Source organism: Oncorhynchus mykiss, chromosome 4 (assembly GCF_057628025.1).
Source record: "Oncorhynchus mykiss isolate SJ-2025 chromosome 4, ASM5762802v1, whole genome shotgun sequence".
NCBI lineage: Eukaryota > Metazoa > Chordata > Actinopteri > Salmoniformes > Salmonidae > Oncorhynchus > Oncorhynchus mykiss.
This window is the reverse complement of record NC_143025.1, coordinates 65,724,413-65,750,840: the sequence shown is the minus strand read 5'-3', so window position 1 is coordinate 65,750,840 and position 26,428 is coordinate 65,724,413. Positions and strand designations below refer to the sequence as shown.

The window sequence follows — 26,428 nt, the reverse complement described above, 5'->3', positions numbered from 1 at the left end:
AGGTAATTTCCTATGCAGGTCCGTCCATTCATTTGATTTCCTCCACACACCCGTCAGAACAGAATGTAATTATCGGCTGCCCATTTCCACCTCCCGCGGGAGTCTGTTTTTCCTTCCTTTCACGATGCTCAGCTGTCAGTCAGTCTGCTCTCTCTGGCCCCTTACGCTACATGACATTATGATCCACGCGCTGCGCCTTATCTCCCGCCACTGAGTCACCAGTGGCTGCTCGAGCTTGGGAGCAACTGAGTGACGGTCCTGCATACCTGATTGCTAACTAACACTGTGATTCACTAAACGAAATAACCAATTAATAAACCTCACACAAGCTTTGAAGAATGTGTGACTGAATCTGAAGAAAATACACAAGGTGCAATGCATAACTGGTTCCAGTTTTAGTGAATAGGAGAACATTTGTTCAAACAACATGCAGGTTGGCAATTAGAATAGCCTAAATGTCTACACAGAGCTCCCTGGAAATCTCGTTGAAAGTGGAATAGACGTTGAAATGACGTCTGTGCCCAGTGGGAGGTTTACGCATCATTGTAAGGGCTCAAATCAGCAGCCACGAAGCGGATGTTAGCTAAAACAATCACATTGGACCTCTGTCAACTAAGCCACGGGGTCCCTGTGTGTGTGTGTGTGTGTGTGTGTGTGCGTGCGTGCGTGCAACTGTGCGCATGTCAAAGTCTTCCTCTTCAGTGTTCACCGTTGATTTTCGCTCTCAGAGCTTGGCAGAATGTGGGCAACCGTGTAGCACATCTTGTGATACATTTTTTTTGTCCAGGGGGAGAGAGCAACAAACGCAACAAATGTTGGACCGGACAGGTTGGTGTATTCAGTTCAGCGGGCACCACAAGACAATGAATTTGCCTTATTGAAACAAAGGCCATGTCGGGATGTTCCTGCAATCAGTTAAATATATCTATCAAACCAATTGTGTCGTCTATTTGTAGCAACATTGTACGCATTTTGATGCGAAGTGTAACAATAATGAAACAACCTGGGGAAAAGTAATCAATGTAAGAGTTTTGTATATTTTTTTCACCCGACTTTTCGTTGATTTCACGTTGAATTCGCGTTAGTTGAGGGAACATGTAAAGAGAAAGACAATTAACCAATAAGTCATAAGGACACTTATTTTTCCGTTCTAATTGTAGGCCATAGCCATATGAAAATGTATAGCCTCATGCAGATTTGGTCCCCCAATGCAAATGCTAAATGGCATCAACATGATGGGACTGCATAGGTTGGCGGTCGTTTCAAAAATGTATTTCATAAGCGACAGCACCAGAACAGCCTGAAATAAAATGAATAATGCACGCCACACAAAATTATGAGAGACAGATTGAGACGAGGATAGAGTAGAAATCAGCATAAATTCGGATGTAAAATCAGAGTGAGGAGCCCATATGCGGTCTGGTAGCAGCCAGTGAGTAGGTGTTTGGGTGCGATGAATAGAGAGAGGAGAGTGGGTGATTCTCCCCCCTCCACCATGTGATGACGGTCAGACTGACTGTATCACCGGAGCGATGGTTTTAGTCACTTTCAACAGCAACTAAACGGCAACAGTAGCACTTGACGTAAAGCCTCCACCACAGAACCGGAGCAGCACGGCGCTCAGAACAACGGGACATGAAGTTGGTCCCACATCCAAACAATTTTGGTACCAAACACACAGAATGGAAATAGACTGCAGGTTGGATGGAGTGAGGATGTCGACGGAATATGTCGCCTTGATTCTTCGACTGTAATTTCTAGCAGTCGGTGACAGCATCTCTCTGATTTTGAATTTAAATGCTTTCGGTAAGGAGAGTTATGACAAGAGTTGCTGCAGGGTGCCGCATTGCCTGCCCGCTTGGATAGTGTAACGCTTTTATGGTAATTGTATTAATGGCATTTTGGGTGGGGATGGACGATAATGGCTGTCTTACAATTGTGTGCTTAGGCTTTCAACATAGCCAGCAACATATTTAGACCTATTTGGGAAGTCAGCCACAGCCAGTGTTGTGACTGAATTGAGAGCTACAAATGTCGACGTATGAAAATAAACTTGGAAACAGAAGTCAAATGTACGGTACAGGTGGAAACCAAATGGAGCTGTCCAAAAAGTGAACACAGTCAATGTTGCTAGCACCTTCCATCATACTCAGGGAAGCAGGACGATATCTGAAGTCAGGCTTTGATTTTAGGGTCCTGGTTGAGAAGGTCCAATAGACCTGTACGTGACGCATTCATTGTTGGCGACTTTTTGGCTCTATCTACGGTAACATTTTTACCTACCATTCAAAATTGGCCGTGGACGTTGAAGCAAGAACGATGACTCACTTACAATCCGGTTTGTCCCCAGAAACACTGGAGAAAGCCAAGGTGGAGTTAAAGGAGAACCCCGACACTGCACATCAGGACATTCAGGAGGTGAGGGACATGATTATCACGCGCCCAGACATTGGCTTTCTTAGGACAGACGATGCTTTCATCCTACGCTTTCTCCGAGCTCGGAAATTTAACCATTTCGAGGCGTTCCGCCTCTTGGCCCAGTATTTTGAGTATCGTCAGCAAAATCTGGATATGTTCAAAAACCTCATAGCAACCGATCCAGGCATCAAGCAAGCTCTCAAAGACGGATTTCCGGGGGTGTTGACCAACTTGGACAGATATGGCAGGAAAATACTGATTCTCTTCGCTGCTAACTGGGACCAGAGCAGGTAATGTCCGTCTGATATTAGGGAGCTGTCTATTCAGAACTACTCTAACACCACTTGACAGTTTGCTTGCTGTCGACCCTCTATTTATTTTTCACAAATCTGTGTTATTGGATTTGTTAGAGCCTAGTCTTATGAACATAATCGAAACATAATCCCCACAAACTGAACTATGAACCCAAAGGCAATCCCTGTCAGTATCATGGATGTAGGCCAGGAAATTAGAAAACTTTAGGCTGCACAGGCCAGTAGAAATGCTATCATCACCCCACTAGTGAATGTTGAATTTAAGGACTAAATCAGATACAGTCAAATTACTATATTGCAGAGATTTGACTTTAGGGGCCCACTCATGTGATCTCCATAGTCACAATGACAATTACATGAGTCATTTAAAACAGCCTTTTCAGACCTCATGCAATAGCAGGATGTGATGAACAAGCTAAATGCCATCAGGAATGGCCATTAACTTAATCAATAACAGCACTCACACAAGTCAAATTGTCTCTCCAATCTGATTCTTTGTATTACTCTCCTGAATGAAAATGGGAGAGTCACTTTCTGTATATAATGCCAAACAAGGGTATGCTGGTTACATTTCATTTTAACTGGAATTACAGTACTAAGATTATTTGGTACATTTGTTATTACGTAATAATTACACAATAATCACTTAATCACTACATTGTCTTATTTTTGTAATTTAGGCTACTCCTCTAATGCTTTTTCTCACATCTATAGGTATACATTTGTGGACATACTTCGAGCTATCCTGTTGTCGCTGGAGTCCATGATAGAAGACCCAGAGCTACAGGTGAATGGATTTGTCCTGATCATCGACTGGAGCAACTTCACATTCAAGCAAGCCTCCAAACTAACACCGAGTATGCTGAGACTGGCCATAGAAGGTCTACAGGTAAGTCTCAACATTTCTCGAACCTTTCTCATTGCTGGGCTCCACATCACTCAGATGAAGTTCTTAGCTACTTTTGACACTTGTCTCCCATTTACTGAGATTACCCAGATCACTCCTAATTCACATGGGGTTTGCTACATTTAATCATCTTAGTCAAGCCTGCCACAGGGATCTTGTCCTCCTGGGATTTTGAATACAGCAGACACTTGTCAGGTGCTGCATTTTTTAAGTGCAGATCTCCGTTGTTCTTACGGAAGTATAGCACTACTGTTGCAAGTTTATATGCGTTGAGCATTAGAGACAGGCTCTATTTCAACCCGCTTACCACACATGGTCCTGCATACCTACTGGAGAAGGTCGAAAACATCTCGAAATCTTCATGAGAAACTGTTTCGGATCAACTATCTTATCAATCTCTTGGTTATGTGACAAACTGTTTAAATGTAAAAGCACTTTCACTCGATAATCACTCTTCTGTACTCTCAGAAACGACATTACAATCAAAGACTTCCATAAGAAGTAAATAATGATATTCATATTTTGATTGCCGGCAGTGTAGGCCTGTGATAGAGACAGCATTCCTTTGACCCTGTTCAATCACTTCTAATGGAAGATAAAAACATACAATATCTCTGGCCAAGTGCATCTTTGGTAGCTGGCCAACTAAAATATAAATATGATGTGTAGCCTAAGCCTATAGCCTAATAACAACATGCATACAGACATTTTTTCTGAACGTCCTTGTGAATGTCAGCCAATTCCTCTTGTAACCCATTATTCAAATTCCAGTGTATGACAAGTTTAGATAGGCTAACCGTGCAGCTGTGTATAATGTACCATGTAGAGCATAGGCAGTTACCATCAGAGAGGTTTGTTGACTGAATATCAACGGAGGACCATGACGAGGCCGTTGCACATTCCGTTGCTTCTCCAGACACAGAATAGACTGTGAATAATTGATCACTGCTATTAGTATCTCAGTCTCCCAATGTGCCCGCTACCAAATCATGTGGGAACACACTTGAATGGGAAACAAAAGAAAACACACAGAAACATTGTATAACTAATGGAATCAGCCACATTTTCCTCAGTCGGAGACTGAAAAGCCCCAACTGAATCTGTTTCCATTCGATCGAGTTTATACTTTATCTACAGTCATTCATATATGTTCATCAGCTCTACAATAGTAGGTACTTCATAAGGTATATAGGATATTATTACATGGTATGGTATACCACTATGGATTTTCCACCTCAGACACCATGTGACCCCTCTCCTCATAATGCTAACGCCAGAGAGAAAAGCTTCTCTTATTGTAATCAATAGTGGTGACATCCTATCTGTGAGCCCACTTGACACTGAGCACTGCGACTATCTCTGGGTGTTGCGGCCCCCTGGTGGGTTTTGTAATGACATTAAGGGTCTCATGTGTGTGCCAGCACACCTCATGTGTCACTATGCCTGTCATTAAGGGCAGAAGCACTTTCAACATAAGGGTTTCACCCTCAGCTGAGGTTAACACTCGTTGCCTGTATGGTTATTGATTTTTGAAAATACCAAGACATGTCAAGATGTTTTTTTTTTATATTATGTTGTGAAGGACATGTAGTAGCTGATGATCTATCCATCTTACATATCATTGGTACTTGTACCAGGTGCAGCTCACTGTTCGCTGCCCACCAGTGTGTGTGTGTGTGTGTGTGTGTGTGTGTGTGTGTGTGTTGCTATGTGTGTGTATTTGCCTGCGTGTGTGCGTACATGTGTGATCTTCAGGATCTTGGTTCAGGTTGTTTATCATTTCCTGCCAGTACATTTGTTATTGCACTTGGGTGGTGTGTTCAGAATACCATGAAGAATTTCAATACTACTGACAACAATGAAAACCGTTTAACATTACTACTGGCAACAATAACAACACTCTGCTGGCAGTTTTTTTTACAGAGACTTTGGAATATTCTGAGGCTGAACAGAAAAATGGAAATTCAAAGAAAATGTGAAGATAGCCCATAAGGATATTTCAACTGTGTGGTAATTGAGTTCCTTATTCCCGAAACTGACAGTCACATCTATTGTTGTTGGAATGGCTAATACAGAGAGCACAAACTCCAGTAGAGATTTCATTGCGTATTGGCAAAAGAGGCGAAAGAAATGAATACTTGTTCAGAGCGCAGATATTCTTGGCAAATCAATTCCAAGAAAAAAAAATGCTTGGAATGAGTAGAACACATCATGCTGGCCTTGGTTTCCCCAAGCTATACTTTGTTATCTCAGAGCCTCTGATGTTTCCTTTTGCTCCCTCTCTCTCTGTCTTACCGATGCCTTTTGTCCCTATCAGTCTAGAGAAATAACTTGTGTTCAGCAGCCAATCACAACAGACCAGTCCTCCCCATCCCACCCCACACTGAGTTTCCGTGGCAACCTATCCATCCGCCATGCTATGTACTCTCCAGATGGGTTGTGCTGCTAGATGAGAGAAAAACACTTCTGCCATTCTCCCTCGGTGTGGGTGATGATGTGTACATTGTTTCTGTGGGTTTTAGACAGAGTGGGGGATAATCTATTTTTCAACCTGTTTACATTAAAGGTTCAATGCAGCTGTTTTTTTATTTTTATATATCTCAATATCAAATCATATCTGGGTAACAATTAAGTAACTTAGTGTGATTGAGTTCAATTAAAATGGTTAAAAAGAAGGAAAAAAAATAGCTTTTTAGCAAATAGCAATTTCTGTCTGGGAGTGTGGAGGGGAAAATGAAAAACTAGCTGTTATTGGCAGAGAGGATTGGAACCGTCTTTCTGGTTGGTCAATTAACTAATTTACCACCTGGTGATGTCACGTTAGGCCAAAACTCAATCCCACCAAAACAGGTTGTCATTTCAGGCATTCTTTTCAAACAGCTCTTACACTAAAATGACATCATCATTTTCACAATTTCACAGTATTATTCAAACCGCATAGTGTGCAAATATATATAACACACAGGGAAATCAAGTTTTTGACTGCACTGAGCCTTTAACCTAATTCTGCAGATGTAGGGCTGTAGTCAGTCCCTCTGTCGATTTGGCCTGTTTCTCCATAATTATGTAACATGGTGCAATGGTGCTAATTCACATCTTAAAAGGTGACAGCTTATAACCATTTAGCCAGGCTCAATCCATCAGTTTTAATTATACGTGAGGGCAACACATTTTTCAAAAGCTCTTGTGCAACAAGATTTAATGTGGCCAAATTCTCATTACTTTTAATAATGATAGTAGGACATTGTCAGTGAAATAATTGGAACTGCGAGAGGTTCATGCTTGGAGCTTTCTTCAGAGCTCAGTTTATTAACACTCTATAAAGTATTCATACCGCACTGACATTTCTTTCTAATACGTAGAAAGATGAATTTCACAAATGTGTTTTTTTTCCTGCATATGGCTAATAGACTTGTTTCAGTAGCAGCAGACAAGGCTGTTTTGTGCATTGATGCCCGACATTATATGCTGTTCTGTCTGAGGCTTGGGATTAGCAAAGTACTTTTGTGAAGTGATGTAGTATAAATAGGTTTTATGGCTTTATGCTTGAGAATGAAAGTGCTGGATAATTTGATGGACTATTTTGACCACACGGTTTATTCGAGTTTTTGCTTTGTTGTTGCTGGGATTTAACTTGGGCTTTGCCTGATCTTTGAATGCCCTTGAGACTTGTTTGATTTATAACAATATGTTATCTCTGTATGTGTCTTCTCCCCTTGTTATCTAACATCCATATCCCTCGGACTGCATATCTCTTAGCTGTACCAGTCAGAGTCTCTCTTCTACATACTGTAGCTAGTGTGCACATTATGTGTAGGTAGTACTGCAGGGAGAAAAACATTTTCCTAGACAAAGGTTTCTTACAATCCACCCAGAAAAAGAAAGAAGACACGTTTTTGTATTGGTCAGTATCCTTTAGCCAACTCAGTGTTTCTGTATTGTTTGGATGGGAGCTATGAAGGTTTGATTCATCCATGGGCAGTAATGTCATTACAGATCGATAAAATACCCACTGAGCTTTGAAGGGGTTAACACAAAGTGTCCGTCCTTTTCTACTGAAGTGGTGAAAAGGCCAGCAGAAAGAAGAACACTGACCGGATCCTAATGCCATTCTATGAATACCTCATTGAGCTCTGATGTACTGTATCCCATCGATTGCATGTTTTATTAGGCCCACCCACAGGATGGATGAGTTGAAAGCAGTACACCGCTCGACATGGTTCTCCAAGCTTGTCGATAACGTGGGGATCTTGCTCTATTGTATTTATGTCGTATGAATCCAGTCATGAACTAGAGCCTTTTCCAATGTGTTTATCCCCACAGTCAAAGTATCCCCAAAATCTGTGAAAAATGGATTTTACCCTCCCTCAGTCAAGTCTGGACTTTTATCGAGGGCAAGAAGTCTGTATAATATTCACAGATTTGCTCCGTTAACACATTTAGTGTGATTCAGAAGAAGAGAACCTTTCCTCATGAGAGGTCAGGGATTATTCAATGCTGTGATCAACAGTGCATTACACACTTGTAACAAGTCCAAACAAAGTACTCCCTCCATCTGGCTGTCTGACTGTGAATCTCCCATCTGGATGTTCAGCTCCACTGGCTCCTATCCCACAGCCCCATCCAGGAGACTCTCGGCTGGCTGAGGAAACAGCAGCAGACATACCTGGGACCAAGGCAGAGGAAAACAAATTGTTAGTCTGCTTGCCTCAGATTCCGATTCACTCTGGAGTTGTGTTGTTGTTTCTCCTGCAGCAGAACTGTGCTGGTCTGGTCTGCAACAGGATTGGACGATCCAATGAGTGGAGCTTCACCCCTCACTCGCACTGCTAAGTAAAGCAGGCCGTATCTGGCTTGTGAAGATAAAGTGTCTCCTGTTATTGACGTGACCTATCGTTTTTGACTGTGTCTCTCTTCTGTCTCTCCTTTCTCCTCTCTAATTACCACGGCTGAATGTGTTAATTCCAGGGTGTATCTCTTCAAAGAAAACAGAGAATGTGCAATGGTGTTGTCATTTTAAATGTACTTAATGTGGCTCTCAATCAAAAGCCTTCCCAGAGGATAATGCTGCTGCTTACTGTAATCTGCTTTTAAACTAGTGCACACGAAGAGGCCTGATTCCAGTGAAGAGATAACAAAGTAGCATCTTCACTTCAGGCTACGTTTCCTTTTTAAAAAGGGCTCTGCTATATGTACGTATTATTTTTTCATTTTCACCGCAGGATGAGTTCACTCATCCTTTATCAATGACTCCTGACAGGAGCAGAGCAGAATTTAGAGAGCTCGTCAAGCCAGGAAAAGATGGGCTCATCAGCTTCTAAAAAAAGAACGGGGAGACATGAGAGCCGCATGCCATAATGTTCAACATCGACACTAGTGGAAGAAGCCCAGATTGAAAAATCAAATAATATTTACTTACATATTATAGGCTATCAGTGGCGTTTTTAGCATGTAAATCTTGTTTTTTGGGGGGGCTCAAAACAGGTGGGGCTCTGCCAAGATCAAATGATAGTCACTGTTGTAATCGGATTATCAGCATGTTTTGGTAGACAAATAACATGTCATCAGTGTATACCGTTGACTCCTTGTGGAACAACACAGTTTGTAAGCTCCTCATTCTGGGATGTTGCCAGTATGTGTTCGTCAGTGTTCACTGATGAGTTTGACAGCTTGGCTTTATAGGCTTCTATTGCCATAAATGGCTCTTTGCAATGCAAGGGAATGTCCCATCAACAATCGATGCCTGGTTAGATGGACTCCCCTTGAACCTCAGCTCTAGTCTCTAGCTTTAGTTGCTTGGGAAAATCTGCGATGTAACATCAGGAAAATTCTAGATATCCAACAAAAGGACATCAGGAGGCTAAGCTGTGACATCACAGCCACCAAGAGATCAAAGCAATGACATGTGTCTATTAACTAATATGTCCAAACATAAGCTAATAAGCTAATAAATCAATTTAAATGATCTTGTGATAAAAGAGCTTTGGAGCCATGCAAAATGGCCCATGTACGCCAATATCCATCTGTTCATGTTCCTCACTGCTGGCCTCAGATGATGTTTGGATGTCATCTGCCTTTTTAGCTCATCAGATTCAAGTTTTAACCTATAGGAGTCTAAGCCCTGTCTGAACCAGGGGAAGATGTTTCTACTAATCAATAATGAATTGTTTTAAGAAAGTCATACCAAGGATCATTTAGCTATTTGATTAAGAATTTTAAGACCCCTTGAAGTATAAAAAAAATAACAAAAAAATGTATTTGATAAAAAAAATATTTTGGACCTTACTGCAATTAGCCCATACAATCGCATTGAATAACAGATTCACTACATGGAACAACAGATATGAAATAACACATATGGAATCATGTAGTAACCAAAGAAGTGTTAAATATACACTACCGTTCAAAAGTTTGGGGTCACATAGAAATGTTCTTGTTTCTGTCCATTAAAATAACACCAAATTGATCAGAAATACAGTGTAGATATGGTTAAAGTTGTAAATGACTATTGGTTTTTTAAAATGTAATATCTACATAGGCGTACAGAGGCCCATTATCAGCAACCATCACTCCTGTGTTCCAATAGCATGTTGTGTTAGCTAATTCAAGTTTTAAAAGGCTAATTGATCATTAGAAAACACTTTTGCAATTATGTTAGCACAGCTGAAAACTGTTGTTTAAAAAAGCAATAAAACTGGCCTTCTTTGGAATAGTTGAGTATCTGGAGCATCAGTATTTGTGGGTTCAATTACAGGCTCAAAATGTTCAGAAACAAAGACCTTTCTTCTGAGACTCGTCAGTCTATTCTTGTTCTGAGAAATGAAGGCTATTCCATGCAAGAAATTGTCTAGAAACCAAAGATCTTGTACAATGCTGTATACTACTCCCTTCACAGAACAGCGCAAACTGGCTCTAACCAGGATAGAAAGAGGAGTTGCTCAACTGAGCAAGAGGACACGTACATTAGAGTGTCTAGTTTGAGAAACAGACGCCTCACAAGTCCTCAACTGGCAGCTTCAATAAATACAGTGCCTTGCGAAAGTATTCGGCCCCCTTGAACTTTGCGACCTTTTGCCACATTTCAGGCTTCAAACATAAAGATATAAAACTGTATTTTTTGTGAAGAATCAACAACAAGTGGGACACAATCATGAAGTGGAACGACATTTATTGGATATTTCAAACTTTTTTAACAAATCAAAAACTGAAAAATTGGGCGTGCAAAATTATTCAGCCCCCTTAAGTTAATACTTTGTAGCGCCACCTTTTGCTGCGATTACAGCTGTAAGTCGCTTGGGGTATGTCTCTATCAGTTTTGCACATCGAGAGACTGACATTTTTTCCCATTCCTCCTTGCAAAACAGCTCGAGCTCAGTGAGGTTGGATGGAGAGCATTTGTGAACAGCAGTTTTCAGTTCTTTCCACAGATTCTCAATTGGATTCAGGTCTGGACTTTGACTTGGCCATTCTAACACCTGGATATGTTTATTTTTGAACCATTCCATTGTAGATTTTGCTTTATGTTTTGGATCATTGTCTTGTTGGAAGACAAATCTCCGTCCCAGTCTCAGGTCCTTTGCAGACTCCATCAGGTTTTCTTCCAGAATGGTCCTGTATTTGGCTCCATCCATCTTCCCATCAATTTTAACCATCTTCCCTGTCCCTGCTGAAGAAAAGCAGGCCCAAACCATGATGCTGCCACCACCATGTTTGACAGTGGGGATGGTGTGTTCAGCTGTGTTGCTTTTACGTCAAACATAACGTTTTGCATTGTTGCCAAAAAGTTCAATTTTTGTTTCATCTGACCAGAGCACCTTCTTCCACATGTTTGGTGTGTCTCCCAGGTGGCTTGTGGCAAACTTTAAACAACACTTTTTATGGATATCTTTAAGAAATGGCTTTCTTCTTGCCACTCTTCCATAAAGGCCAGATTTGTGCAATATACGACTGATTGTTGTCCTATGGACAGAGTCTCCCCACCTCAGCTGTAGATCTCTGCAGTTCATCCAGAGTGATCATGGGCCTCTTGGCTGCATCTCTGATCAGTATTCTCCTTGTATGAGCTGAAAGTTTAGAGGGACGGCCAGGTCTTGGTAGATTTGCAGTGGTCTGATACTCCTTCCATTTCAATATTATCGCTTGCACAGTGCTCCTTGGAATGTTTAAAACTTGGGAAATCTTTTTGTATCCAAATCCGGCTTTAAACTTCTTCACAACAGTATCTCGGACCTGCCTGGTGTGTTCCTTGTTCTTCATGATGCTCTCTGCGCTTTTAACGGACCTCTGAGACTATCACAGTGCAGGTGCATTTATACGGAGACTTGATTACACACAGGTGGATTGTATTTTATCATCATTAGTCATTTAGGTCAACATTGGATCATTCAGAGATCCTCACTGAACTTCTGGAGAGAGTTTGCTGCACTGAAAGTAAAGGGGCTGAATAATTTTGCACGCCCAATTTTTCAGTTTTTGATTTGTTAAAAAAGTTTGAAATATCCAATAAATGTCGTTCCATTTCATGATTGTGTCCCACTTGTTGTTGATTCTTCACAAAAAAATACAGTTTTATATCTTTATGTTTGAAGCCTGAAATGTGGCAAAAGGTCGCAAAGTTCAAGGGGGCCGAATACTTTCGCAAGGCACTGTAGTACCCGCAAAAAAACAGTCTCAACGTCAACAATGAAGAGGCGACTCCGGGATGCTGGCCTTCTTGGCAGAGTTGCAAAGAAAAAGCCATATCTCAGACTGGCCAATATAAAGAAAAGATTAAGATGGGCAAAGATTGGAAATAAGTGTAATAAGTGTAACAGACAAATCTAAGTTTGACGTGTTCGAATCATAAAGGAGAACAATCTGCAGAAGAAATTAAAAGATGCTGGAGGAGTGCTTGATGCCATCTGTCAAGCATGGTGAAGGCGATGTGATGGTCGGGGGTTGCTTTGGTGGTGGTGAAGTGGGAGATTTGTACAGGGTAAAAGGGATCTTGAAGAAGGAAGGCTATCACTCCATTTTGCAATGCTATGCCATACCCTGTGGACGGCGCTTAATTGGAGCCAATTTCCTCCTACAACAGGACAATGACCCAAAGCACAGCTCCAAACTAGGCAAGAACTATTTAGGGAATAAGCAGTCAGCTGGTATGCTGTCTATAATGGAGTGGCCAGCACAGTCACTAGATCTCAACACTATTGAGCTGTTGTGGGAGCAGCTTGACCGTATGGTACGTAAGAAGTGCCCATCAAGTCAATCCAGCTTGTGGGAGGTGCTTCAGGAAGCATGGGGCGAAATCTCTTCAGATTACCTCAACAAATTGACAACTAGAATGCCAAAGGTCTACAAGGCTGTAATTGCTGCAAATGGAGGATTATTTGAAGAAAGCAAAGACACAATTATTATTTCAATTAAAAGTAATTATTTCTAACCTTGTCAACGTCTTGACTATATTTCCTATTCATTTTGCAACCCAATTCGTGTATGTTTTCATGGAAAACAATTTCTGAGGCTGGTAAAGAACTTATCCTTTCTGTGGTAGTCCTCATGAAAGCCAGTTTCATCATTGCCCTTGATGGTTTTTGAAGAAACTTTCAGAGTTCTTGACATTTTCCGTATACCTTGTCACAACACAACTGATTGGCTCATTAAGGAAGAAAATAAGTTCCTCAATTGAAACTTTTAAAAAGGCACACCTGTTAATTGAAATTAATTCCTGGTGACTACTTTATGAAGCTGGTTGAGAGAATGCCAAGAGTATGCAAAGCTGTCATCAAGGCAAAGGGTGTCTACTTTGAAGAATCTCAAGTGTAATATATATTTTGTTTTGTTTATTTTGATTTGTTTAACACTTTTTTGGTTACTACTTGATTCCATATGTGTTATTTCGTAGTTTTGATGTCTTCACTATTATTCTACAATGTAGAAAATAGTAAAAATAAAGAAAAACCCTTGAATGAGTAGGTGTGTCCGAACTTTCGACTGGTACTGTACATGTTTGTGAGAGTCTCACCTTTCCACAGAGGGGTCATATTAGTTTGCAGCCCTGTTTGGGTGCTACAGACAGAAGTTGGCAGATTGCCTGTACCGACTTCAGCCAATTCTCCAGAAGCTTGTGGTGGTCATAGAGCAAAACGGAGAATACCATCGTGTTTGGGAGAGTCTCATCTTTCTTCGAGGGGCCATAATAGTTTTGTAGGCCTAACTGTTAGGATGCTACAGACAATCTTGTGAGAAGACCGATTTTCGGGATGTCTCATAGTCTGACAAACACCTCTCTAGCTCTGTCACCTTTCACCGCAGATGCGGAAGTGCGACGTCGGCAGATGTGGTGGATTGAGACGCATCCAATGCAGATATCTCTAGCTTAAACTGATGGATGTTTAGGGGATGTTTTTTTATTATGCCAATTAGATTGCTACAGACCTATATCTATCCTACCCTACCTTTCTAAGGTCTTCGAAAGCCAAGTCAACAAACAAATTACCGACCACTTCGAATCCCACCGTACCTTTTCCGCTATGCAATCTGGTTTCAGAGCTGGTGATGGGTGCACCTCAGCCACACTCAAGGTCCTAAACGATATCATAACCGCCATCGATAAGAGACATTGCTGTGCAGCTGTCACAGTTGTTATGAGAGACGGACCAAGGTGCCGCGTGATTAGAGTTCCACATATTTTATTTAGTGAAACTTTAAACAAAACAATAAACAACCAACGCCCGTGAAGTAACGTAGCGCTACATGCACCTACACAAAACAATATCCCACAAAGCAGGTGGGAGAAAGGGCTTCCTAAATATAATCCCCAATTAGAGGCAACGATTACCAGCTGCCTCTATTTGGGAACCATACAACCCAGCCACATAGAAAATCAATGACTAGAACATCCCCCTTGTCACGCTCTGACCTAAACACCATAGAGAACCGAGGGCTTTCTATGGTCAGGGCATGACAGCAGCCGTATTCATCGACCTGGCCAAGGCTTTCGACTCGGTCAATCACCACATTGTTATTGGCAGACTCAACAGCCTTGGTTTTTCAAATGATTGCCTCGCCTGGTTCACCAACTACTTCTCTGATAGAGTTCAGGTTGTCAAATCGGAGGGCCTGTTGTCCGGACCTCTTGCAGTCTCTATGGGGTGCCACAGGGTTAAAGTCTCGGGCCGACTCTCTTCTCTGTATACATCAATGATGTCGCTCTCACTGCTGGTGATTCTCTGATTCACCTCTACGCAGACTACACCATTCTGTATACCTCTGGCCCTTCCTTGGACACTGTGTTAACTAACCTCCAGACGAGTTTCAATGCCATACAACTCTTATTCCGTGGCCTCCAACTGCTCTTAAATGCAAGAAGAACTAAGTGCATGCTCTTCAACCGATCACTGCCCGCACCTGCCCGCCCGTCCAGCATCACTACTCTGGACTGTTCTGACCTAGAATATGTGGACAATTACAAATAACTAGGTGTCTGGCAAGACAGTAAACTCTCCTTCCAGACTCACATTAAGCATCTCCAATCCAAAATTAAATCTAGAATCAACTTCCTATTTCGCAACAAAGCATCCTTCACTCATGCAGCCAAACATACACTCGTAAAACTGACCGTCCTACCGATTTTCGACTTTGGCGATGTCATCTATAAAATAGCCTCCAACACTCTACTCAACAAATTGGATGCAGTTTATCACAGTGCCATCCATTTTGTCACCAAAGCCCCATATATTACCCACCACTGTGACCTGTACGCTCTCGTTGGCTGGCCATCGCTTCATACTCGTCGCCAGGTCCAGGTCATCTACAAGTCTCTGATAGGCAAAGTCCCGCCTTATCTCAGCTCACTGGTCACGATAGCAGCACCCACCTGTAGCACGCACTCCAGCAGGTATATCTCACTGGTCACCCTCAAAGCCAATTCCTCCTTTGGCCGCCTCTCTTTCCAATTCTCTGCTGCCAATGACTGGAACGAACTGCAAAAATCTCTGAAGCTGGAGACTCTTACCTCCCTCCCTAGCTTTAACCTCTCTGGGATATGCCTCGCCAACAGCCAGTGAAATTACAGGGCGCGAAATTCAAAACAACAGAAATCCCATAATTAAAATTCCTCAAACGTACAAGTACTTTACACCACTGTAAAGATAAACCTGTTGTAAATCCAACCACAGTGTCCGATTTAAAAAAGGCTTTATGACGAAAGCACACCAAACGATTATGTTAGGTCAGTACCTAGTCACAGAAAAACACAGCCATTTTTCCAGCCAAAGAGAGGAGTCACAAAAAACAGAAATAGAGATAAAATTAATCACTAACCTTTGATGATCTTCATCAGATGACACTCATAGGACTTCATGTTACACAATACATGTATGTTTTGTTTGATAAAGTTCATATTTATATCCAAAAATCACAGTTTACATTGGCTCGTTATGTTCAGTAGTTCCAAAACATCCAGTGATTTTGCAGAGAGCCACATCAATTTACAGAAACATTGATAAAAGATACAACTGTTATGCATGGAATTTTAGATCCACTTCTCCTTAATGCAACCGCTGTGTCAGATTTCAAAAAAACTTTACGGAAAAAGCACACCATGCAATAATCTGAGTACAGCGCTCAGACATCAAAACAAGCCAAACAGATACCGCCATGTTGTGGAGTCAACAGAGGTCAGAAATTGCATTATAAATATTCACTTACCTTTGATGATCTTCATCATAATGCACTCCCAGGAATCCCAGTTCCACAATAAATGTTTGTTTTGTTCGATAAATTCTATTATTTATGTCCAAATACCTCCTTTTTGTTTAGTACACAATCCAAACTCACGAGGCGCGGGCAAGTCCAGGCGAAAGTTCAGACGAAAAGTCATATTACAGTTCGTAGAAACATGTCAAACAAAGTATAGAATCAATCTTTAGGATGTTTTTATAAATAATCTTCAATAATGTTTCAACCGGAAAATTCCTTTGTCTGTAGAAATGCAATGGAATGCAGCTAACTCTAACGTGAGCGCGCGTGATCAGCTCATGGCACACTGCCAGACCCCTGACTCAATCAGCTCTCATTCCCCCTTCTTCACAGTAGAAGCATCAAACAACGTTCTAAAGACTGTTGACATCTAGTGGAAGCCTTAGGATGTGCAATATGACCCCATAGACACTGTATATTCGATAGGCAATGACTTGAAAAACTACAAACCTCAGATTTCCCACTTCCTGGTTGGATTTTTTCTCAGGTTTTTGCCTGCCATATGAGTTCTGTTATACTCACATACATCATTCAAACAGTTTTAGAAACTTTAGAGTGTTTTCTATCCAAATATACTAATAATATGGATATATTAGCAACTGGGCCTGAGTAGCAGGTAGTTTACTCTGGGCACCTTATTCATCCAAGCTACCCAATACTGCCCCCCAGTCCCAAAGAAGTTAAGCACCAGCTGTCAGAGCAGCTCACAGATCACTGCACCTGTACACAGCTCATCTGTAATTAGCCCATCCAATCTACCTCATCCCCATACTGTATTTATTTATTTATCTTGCTCCTTTGCACCCCAGTATCTCTACTTGCACATTCGTCTTCTGTACATCCTACCATTCCAGTGTTTAATTGCTATATTGTAATTACTTCACCCCCAAAACCTATTTATTGCCTTACCTTTCTTTTCCTACCTCATTTGCACATGCTGTATATAGATTTTTCTACTGTATTTTTGACTGTATGTTTGTTTATTCCATGTGTAACTGTGTTGTTGTATGTGTCGAACTGCTTTGCTTTATCTTGGCCAGGTCGCAGTTTCAGATGAGAACTTGTTCTCCACTAGCCTACCTGGTTAAATAAAGGTGAAAAAAAAGATTCCCAGGTATGCGGACATCCATCTTAGGTGGCTAATGTCACTTGAAACGGATCAGCTGAAAAAAGCAGATGACATCCAAACGTCTGAGACCAACAGCATGGAACATGAACAGATGATCACAGTTGAGCTTCATGCTCTCACATTTTTGGAGGTTGTCCTCCCCAAATTAAGCAGCAGCAGAAGTATCTTGTAGTTTGAATAAATAAATACATGATAGCAGAGGTGGTTTCTATTCTTCCCCCTTCCTCACTTTATCGACATCACACTAGGGGTACAGATCAATCCACTTCCACTACCAACAACCAGAGGAGGAAGACAGAGCGTCCATCATGTATTCTGATTTGTGTTTCATGTATAATGCATCCAAGTCAAAGCTGTCGGATGGATCACAAAGCAGGAGGGACAAATATTAGGCAGGCTGATGCTGCTCTCAGGAACATACATGCTGTGGCAGCCTGGGAGATTTGGCCGGGTGAGGCGACTCGGACCTCTGCCCTCTTCCTGTCCACTGTCAGCTGTCTCTGTTCGTTGGTGTCAGATCTTGTGCCAGAAAACTGTGAGCGGCTCCGCTGGTGCCAGACTCTGGACCGCCCAGTGTCCTTGCAGCCAGGCCAAGGGACGCTAACCCAGCTGTTCAGCATCACCATGGCGACAGAGGCTGTCCATTTCTGAGACGGAAAGCGGCCTTAAAGCTCAGTTCTGTCATCTTTGCCATCAAAGTACATGACTCTTTTCTCTCTCAGACACATGCTAGCCCCACTGAAGGTGATGACGAGTATCCTGAACAAACAATAGACTCTTAACACCCTTGTCCCTGTGATCACAGTACCTGTGTGTAAAAGGATTAAGGTGTAAGGATCCTTCTGTTCGGGTTTCCAGGACTACATGTGCACATGAAGCCATTACTGTCCTGTTTTTAAAAAATAACAGCCATCTGCTTATCTGCAAACGTTCTAAAAATCCATCTGCATAGCCAAGAGGCAAGAGCTATCTCCCACGGCAAGAACACCCTCTGGCACTTCAACTTGTTGTCTGAAAGTGTGATAGAAAGAATTAGTATCCCCTGTATCTGTATTGTGATATGAGTTGATTGCCATGCTTAGTCAGTGGAGGTGTACGTTCTTGCTCGGTAGAAAGGTACAGCACGGCTTGCGTTAATGAAGAATTAACAGGGTGGGAGGGAAAAACTCCATAATGACAGTCATGTCTGTGATCTTAAATGTCGAGCCTGATGAATATCTATGAATAACGGACAGATTTAAGAGGGAGAGCTGCAGTAAGCTAGCGACACCATCATTAGCTAATTCGAATGATACAGGTCACCATTACACCGGTCTTAAACCTCAGTAAAGTCTTCAGAACAGATGGAAACCACACTTACATATGAAACTGAGGCATTACCAACTCGTTAAATGTTATGTGAGACTATTGAGTTTCCCCCAGGCTGTGTCACTAGGTTACATGGTGCACTCTGGGTGTTCCTCCTGTGTCCACCTCACAGACAGTCCCATAAATCATCAGATTACTCATTTACATAAATGTTTCCCCAGGGATCCAGTTCTGGTGCTCGCCAGCCAACCCTGTTATATCAGGATACAAACTCAGCATACTCCCTGTGTCCAAATTATGACATAGAGATTAGACCATTATGAGAATAGTGTCCAACCTATGAGAAATTCCCTGGCTGCCAGTCTCCAACCTGCATGGCAATGCAACATTGCCCAGAAGACAACAGCACTGAACAATTCAATGTTAATTCAGTATACAGTAGCTAGTAAAATAAACGGACTGGGTGATTTTCGATGAGCAACATTAACATAAACCCAACATGAAAACCCATCAAGATGATGGAAAAGGGAATGGAAAAATCACTTAATGATGTTCAATTTACATTCTACATAACAATGTTCAACTCCACTCTCATTAAAACATACTCTCCTCTGACATACTGTAATTTGAATAGAATAAAATTAACAAAGCAAAATAGGATTAAGTTAGTAGCCATACCAACAGGCAGAATAGTGAGTGTATTTGTGCTCTTTGTTGCCCACAGGACAGCTTCCCTGCCAGGTTCGGAGGAATCCATTTTGTGAACCAGCCGTGGTACATCCACGCCCTGTACACCGTCATACGCCCCTTTCTGAAGGACAAGACGAGAAAACGGGTAGGAGAAGAGTTTGTTGTTGAGGGAACATAATGAAAAATCTTTTCGACAGAGACCACCGGGTCAACTGTGTTGCTGTACAGTATAACCAATGAATGTATTGTTCAACATCATTTATGGTAGCCTTCTGAAGAGCAGTGCTCATATAAACAGTGTTCAGGTCAGCTTTTCACAATGGTGAACCTATACTCTCTAACATACTGTAGACTTTTGCATGCTGTTAGATTGTATATGCTCATTTATCTATCGGTGTCAATGTTGTGTTGTTGTTTTGTCCATCCCTCTGCAGATCTTCATGCATGGGAATAACTTGAACAGCCTTCACCAGCTCATGCACCCTGAGATCCTGCCCTCTGAACTGGGTGGGATGATGCCCCCCTACGACATGGGCACCTGGGCCCGCACCCTTCTGGACCACGCCTATGACGAGGAGACTGAGTACTGCCCCGAGTCCTACACCCTGTCTGTCAAAGACCTTGAGAAAGACCTGTCTCCTAAAACCATGAAGAGGTCCGTCTAGACTCATGTTATTCACGTGTGTCAATGTGATGTCTTCATACGAGATAAAAGTAGAGGTGTCTTCTAAGAAATGGAAAAAAAGTTACTCTGTCAGATATGTCATAGCTGATGCATTTTCTTCCAGGTATATCATAAAGTACAGTTGAAGTCAGAAGTTTACATACACTTAGGTTGGAGTCATTAAAACTTGTTTTTCAACCACTCCACAAATTTCTTGTTAACAAACTAAAGTTTTGGCAAGTCGGTTAGGACATCTACTTTGTGCATGACACAAGTAATTTGTCCAACAATTGTTTACAGACAGATTATTTCACTTATAATTCACTGTATCACAGTTCCCGTGGGTCAGAAGTTAACATATACTAAGATGACTGTGTCTTTAAACAGCTTGGAAAATTCCAGAAAATGATATCATGGCTTTAGAAGCTTCTGATAGGCTAATTGACATAATTTGAGTCAATTGGAGGTGTACCTGTGGATGTATTTCAAGGCCTACCATCAAACTCAGTGCCTCTTTGCTTGACATCATGGGAAAATCAAAAGAAATCAGCCAAGACCTCGGAAAAACAATTGTAGACCTCCACAAGTCTGGTTCATCCTTGGGAGCAATTTCCAAATGCCTGAAAATACCACGTTCATCTGTACAAAAAATAGTATGCAAGTATAAACGCCATGGGACCATGCAGTCGTCATACTGCTCAGGAGGGAGACACGTTCTGTCTCCTAGAGATGAACGTACTTTGGTGTGAAAAGTGCAAATCAATCCCAGAACAACAGCAAAGGACCTTGTGAAGATTCTGGAGGAAACAAGTACACAAGTATCTATATCCACAGTAAAACGAGTCCTATATCGACATAACTTGAAAGGCTGCTCAGCATGGAAGAAGCCACTGCTCCAAAACCGTCATAAAAAAGCCAGACTACGCTTTGTAACTGCACATGGGGACAAAGATCATACTTTTTGTAAAAATGTCCTCTGGTCTGATGAAACAAAAATAGAACTGTTTGGCCATAATGACCATCGTTATGTTTGGAGGAAAAAGGGGTAGGCTTGCAAGCCGAAGAACACCATCCCGACCATGAAGCACAAGGGTGGCAGCATCATGTTGTGGGGGTGCTTTGCTGCAGGAGGAACTGGTGCACTTCACAAAATAAATGGCATCATGAGGAAGGAAAATTATGTGGATATATTGAAGCAACATCTCAAGACATCAGTCAGGAGGTTAAAGCTTGGTCGCAAATGGGTCTTCCAAATGGACAATGACCCCAAGCATGCTTCCAAAGTTGTGGCAAAATGGCTTAAGGACAACAAAGTCAAGGTATTGGAGTGGCCATCACAAAGCCCTGACCTCATACCTATAGAAAATTTGTGGGCAGAACTAAAAAAGCGTGTGCGAGCAAGGAGTCCCACAAACCTGACTCAGTTCCACCAGCTCTGCCGGGAGGAATGGGCCAAAATTCACCCAACTTATTGTGGGAAGCTTGTGGAAGGCTACCCGAAATGTTTGACCCAATTTAAACAATTTAAAGGCAATGCTACCAAATACTAATTGAGTGTATGTAAACTTCTGACCCACTGGGAACGTGATGAAAGAAATAAAAGCTGAAATAAATAATTATCTCTACTATTATTCTGACATTTCACATTCTTAAAATTAAGTGGTGATCCTAACTGACCTAAGACAGGGATTTTTTACTGGGATTAAATGTCAGGTATTGTGAAAAACTGAGGTGAAATGTATTTGCCTAAGGTGTATGTAAACCTCCGACTTCAACTGTATATGGCTCATGTAATAACCACAGAAATAGGGCAGAAATTGGACGTAAATAGAGATTCCTAGACCTATAAGATACATGGAAAACACATGATTGATTTTCTACAGTAGGAGTAATCCTTCATTAAATTGCACAACACGGGAGCACAGAGCACAAAAAAAGATTCTGTTTTGTGTGTTGTGTACTGAAGGCCTCTCACCAACATTATTCAGTGGGGTAGCTCCTAGACATAATCATAGGAAATGGTATACTTGGATATTATAATATGTATTCACTATTCAAAATGCGAAACCTTTTCCGAGAAATCGATCTCAGTGTTTAATTTAGTGGTCTAGTTTCTGAAATCCTCCATAGCGGATAGTTTTGTACGTTTTATAGAAATAATAAATTAGGCATGGTGACATTAGTTTGCTTTAGTGACAGTCCCTTGTCTCGGTGAGTTTCTTCAGGGCTGTCTCTCTCCACTTACTGGCTCATGAAATGAGCATTAGGCAAAATAGATGAATATGATGCTCTGATCTGCACTCAATGGAGTGTGCCAGCTACCTTTTGGAGCATGAACAGAAGTGATGGAGTTTTACCTTCGGCAATAAGCTCAGTTCCAATCCTGCTGCCTCACACAACCCTCTGACTGAACTTGTACTTCCCCCATGCACAGCACAGTATCCTTAGTAAAAAAAAAATGTTTTGGTTCAGCAGATTTTTATCAGTGAAATGTACTGTGAATGACATTTCTGCTTACCAAGACAATACACTGACGCAGCAGTCGAAGCAATGAGAGATAAGGTACTGTATGGGATTTTCATTGATTCATGAAGGACATAAAAGCATTTAATAATGTATTTATTCCTATTGTTATCTAAGCCCTCTTTTACCCTGATCTGGCCTGTATCTGTGACAGAAGCATTTGATTGGTGTATCATAGCATCTTGGCCAGGGGCCTGATATATGGCGAACGTAATGCTGTAAATTACCTGCAGCCATATGATCTGAAGTGACTTATTTTAGTCAGTGGCTTTCAGCTCCCCACTTTACGCTGCGATTTATACGCTCCACAAAGGTCAAGCCAACATTTGCCTTATCCATTAATTGATTAAAAAAAATGTCAAAATTGGTTATGAGTCACTGTTGGAGAACCATATGCTCTGAATGATGAGCCGCTGTATCATGGCCACCCCATAATGACACAGCCATACTGAACTGTATGACTGTGATGTGTCTGTGTGAGTGGTGGACTGACTCCGAGATCTGTTTTACGTCACTGTTCACTGCTGCAGTGATTACATAGGTCCCTGGTAGCAGCAGTAGCTTTATGAACTTGTAAATGTTAAGCTCACTGAGGCTGACAGGATCCTACTAGTTACTATTCCAAAGGCCATTTGAGCCCCTGTGTAAATACTGTACAATCATCTCTTTTTTTTTGTTTGTGGGAGTTTTTTTTTGTTGCCACAGGTGATTGGTTGTTGAAGCACTGGTTGTTTTCTTAGTAATCCTCATCAGTCATATGAATGTTTATCCGTCACGGCAGACACAGGAGACCAACGTGTACCAGACGTCTGCATGACGAATGGTCGCTCCCGTTCTCCCAAAAGCAGCTTAGGTTTCTATCGGAGAAATACATCAGAAATAGGTTAGAGCAGTGTCTGAGGGTGACATTTTGTGATTAAATGACCTTTTCGGGCTCATGTACTATACAAGACAACAACATTTCTAGGGGAAGAGAATTTTTAATGTTTCGTTTGCACGTGTGTGTACGTTTTTGTGTTTTTGGGGTATTGCACGCGACCCGAGGCCTCCTTAAACAATTCATGCTGGGGGGATTTTGGGATGCATTTATGAAACCAATCGTCTATGACCTTGTACGATTCCTTTGTGTGCTACCTGCTCTGCAGGATGCAAGGGTTCTCTGGTGCAAGCGCACCTTTTCATCCCACTCCCTTGTACTAGGTGAGAAGTCCTCAGTGATAGTGCTTCAATGAACACAGGCCTCTCTGATGCCAGTCATCTTTTATTCATATCCACAGGTCCCAGTCGGTGGTGGAGCCCGGAGTGCTTAAACGGCCAGAAAAAGTGAAGAGCGAGGAGGAGAACATGCAGCCGCTGCTCTCGCTGGACTAACGTACAGCGTGACAACACAAGCAGACCAGGAAACATCGCCCTCAGACAGAAAGACAGAGGGGAGACAATCCCCATGCTCCCTCCAACAACAAAAAAAGAACACAGAGACGTAACGATGCGAGGGAAGAGATCGGAGCATGAGGAGAACCTCTTCTGGCATCATAAAGACGAGCAACGCCGGCATTTTGAGAGATATTTCTAAAAACAAAAAGGGAAGAGAAGCTAATGGCGGAGGTCCAAATGTTATTGTCAAGTGCCAATTCAAAACTGTAAATACACTTCCGATCTAAACACTAGGAGGATGGGGGAGTCATTGTGACAGGAAAACATGCAAAGACTGCTGTTAATATTCTGTATGTGCTTCTCGTGAAATATTTTGTGATAAAAGTGGTACCACAGGAGGTTGATGGGAAATCACGCTTAAAGGGGATTGAAAGCTGGGGGCTTTTGGTACAGTATTTAACATTTCCAAACCGGCAAGTGCAGCTCGGGATTTGTTCTAATAACGTTTTTATTTATTTATTTTTTATTTTACATTTAACCTTTATTTAACTAGGCAAGTCAGTTAAGAACATATTCTTATTTACAATGACGGCCTACCGGAGATCAGTGGGTTAACTGCCAGTAACCATGAAAACATGACAAATGTCTCATATTTTGAAATGATTTAGTATCAGCTATTGGTTCAGCTCAGAAGAGGTAACAGTGTTGTCACTGTGTCATGTGATTCCAAAAATGTGTTCCTGTTCAAGGATTATCTTGAAACGATCTGTTTCCATAGGAGATGTTGCCCACTACTGCACACACCTACTTGAAAATCAATTTAGATACACTATTTAAAATATATAGATATTATTATTATTAGAATACCTCATATCTTATTTTAGGATGCTGGAAGTTAAGATACAGTATAATGTATACATATGATATCAAGCTTTTGTGATGTCTGCAGGGGTACAGTCAGTTTATGCCACTGTGTGATCTTCCGTTGCTAGCTCCTTTGTTTCTCCCTGCATGGCGGTGAACCTCGAGGCAGTGTTCAGCTCTGGAGCCTCTGAGCCCTGACACAGTGCTGCCTTCCTGCTATGCCACTAACATGGATTCACTCTGGCGTGGCTGCCTGGCTGCCCAGAACTAGGCCAGACAGATCGACAGTCCTAATACCCAGTGATCACACGGTCCAGGCAATATCATCTCCAGCTCGATAACCGAGGAACTTATGCTCTCAGCTGCTGCAGACCCAGGAACCTCTTTGGTTTCTTTGGTTAAGGGAGGGCGCCGTTACAGCTTGTCAGTGTCACCCAGTCTGTCTGTAGTGACCATCAGGTAGCGATGTGTGAGAGGCGTTGCAATAACCCGATAGCTGAACAATGGTATTGTTGTCCGAAGCCTCATTGATCGGATGCTGCTGTCTGTGTGTTTCACCCAGGTTTAAAGTATTTCATGTTTTTATGTGATGTTCGTCAGTATTTGAAGGCATCCATGACTCGTTTGGCCTGTGCACTATTCAGATCATCCTACAATACAGGATGATGATGCAACAACAGCAGCAGCTGTTTTGAGGCTGGAACACACGTTTGAGAATTGAACATGTTAAGCATCTGTAATATTCTTCCGACTGTTTTCATGTATGCAGACTTGCCATTTCAACCAAAGCCCCCCTTTGACAAAACAACGTCTTTATTGTGTAATGCTTTACTTCATCCATGGCTTCAAGGTACAGTAACGACTTCTTATGACAGTTAATAATTGTTCATGAAATGAATGCATGTTATTGCTTCGAGTTAATCCTTTGGTTTCATGTTTCCATGTCAATTTGATTGTATATACTGTACACTATACTGTACACTACTGATCTGAATAGTGCACAGGCCAAAATAAATTTGCTTTTCTTTCAAAAACGAGGACATTTCTAAGTGACCCCAAACTTTTGAACGGTAGTGTACATGTAGGGACAGATAAGAGAGAAACTCAAATTAGAGGTCTCGTCAAATCACAGATTATTCAAAGCAGACGTGTTGGGAAGAGTGTTTAATGTTTAAATGTCCTTGAAAACAACTTGCTGAATTAAATTATGTAAATTAATCAAACATGAGCAACCAATAAATATGGACACACAGGTTGGTATCACTCTGCTCTCTTATTTACCTGTTTTGCACTATGTTTACGCCGAATGACTATCCTATAATGGAAAGCCATACTCCTGACTCACACCAATTCCAGCTTGGCAGTAAGGCATAAGAGTGTGGGCCAAACCGTGTCAAGACCAACGTTATGCTGAAGGATAAACTGACCTTGTATTTATGGGCACTTTTGTTAGACGGACCTCTGCTGTTGAAGTATGAGTTGCAGACCACTGA

At 41.7% G+C, this 26,428-nt stretch overlaps 1 protein-coding gene across 1 annotated transcript; it reads left to right on the top strand.

Moving 5' to 3' along the window:
- The first annotated feature begins 590 nt into the window (after positions 1-590).
- On the top strand, positions 591-26,188 carry clvs2 (clavesin 2). Its single transcript, XM_021600391.3, has 5 exons — positions 591-2,708; positions 3,447-3,621; positions 19,545-19,655; positions 19,945-20,165; positions 23,975-26,188. The coding sequence occupies exons 1-5, from the start codon at positions 2,320-2,322 to the stop codon at positions 24,066-24,068; spliced, it is 990 nt and encodes a 329-aa protein (XP_021456066.3). The 5' UTR covers positions 591-2,319; the 3' UTR covers positions 24,069-26,188.
- Positions 26,189-26,428: the final 240 nt, after the last annotated feature.

Excerpts from the sequence above, each read along its gene's own strand:
- clvs2 (XM_021600391.3), top strand. The coding sequence starts at position 2,320 with ATGACTCACTTACAATCCGGTTTGTCCCCAGAAACACTGGAGAAAGCC. Across the intron at positions 3,622-19,544 it reads TGGCCATAGAAGGTCTACAG|GACAGCTTCCCTGCCAGGTT; the intron begins GTAAGTCTCAAC and ends TGTTGCCCACAG. Across the intron at positions 19,656-19,944 it reads AGGACAAGACGAGAAAACGG|ATCTTCATGCATGGGAATAA; the intron begins GTAGGAGAAGAG and ends ATCCCTCTGCAG.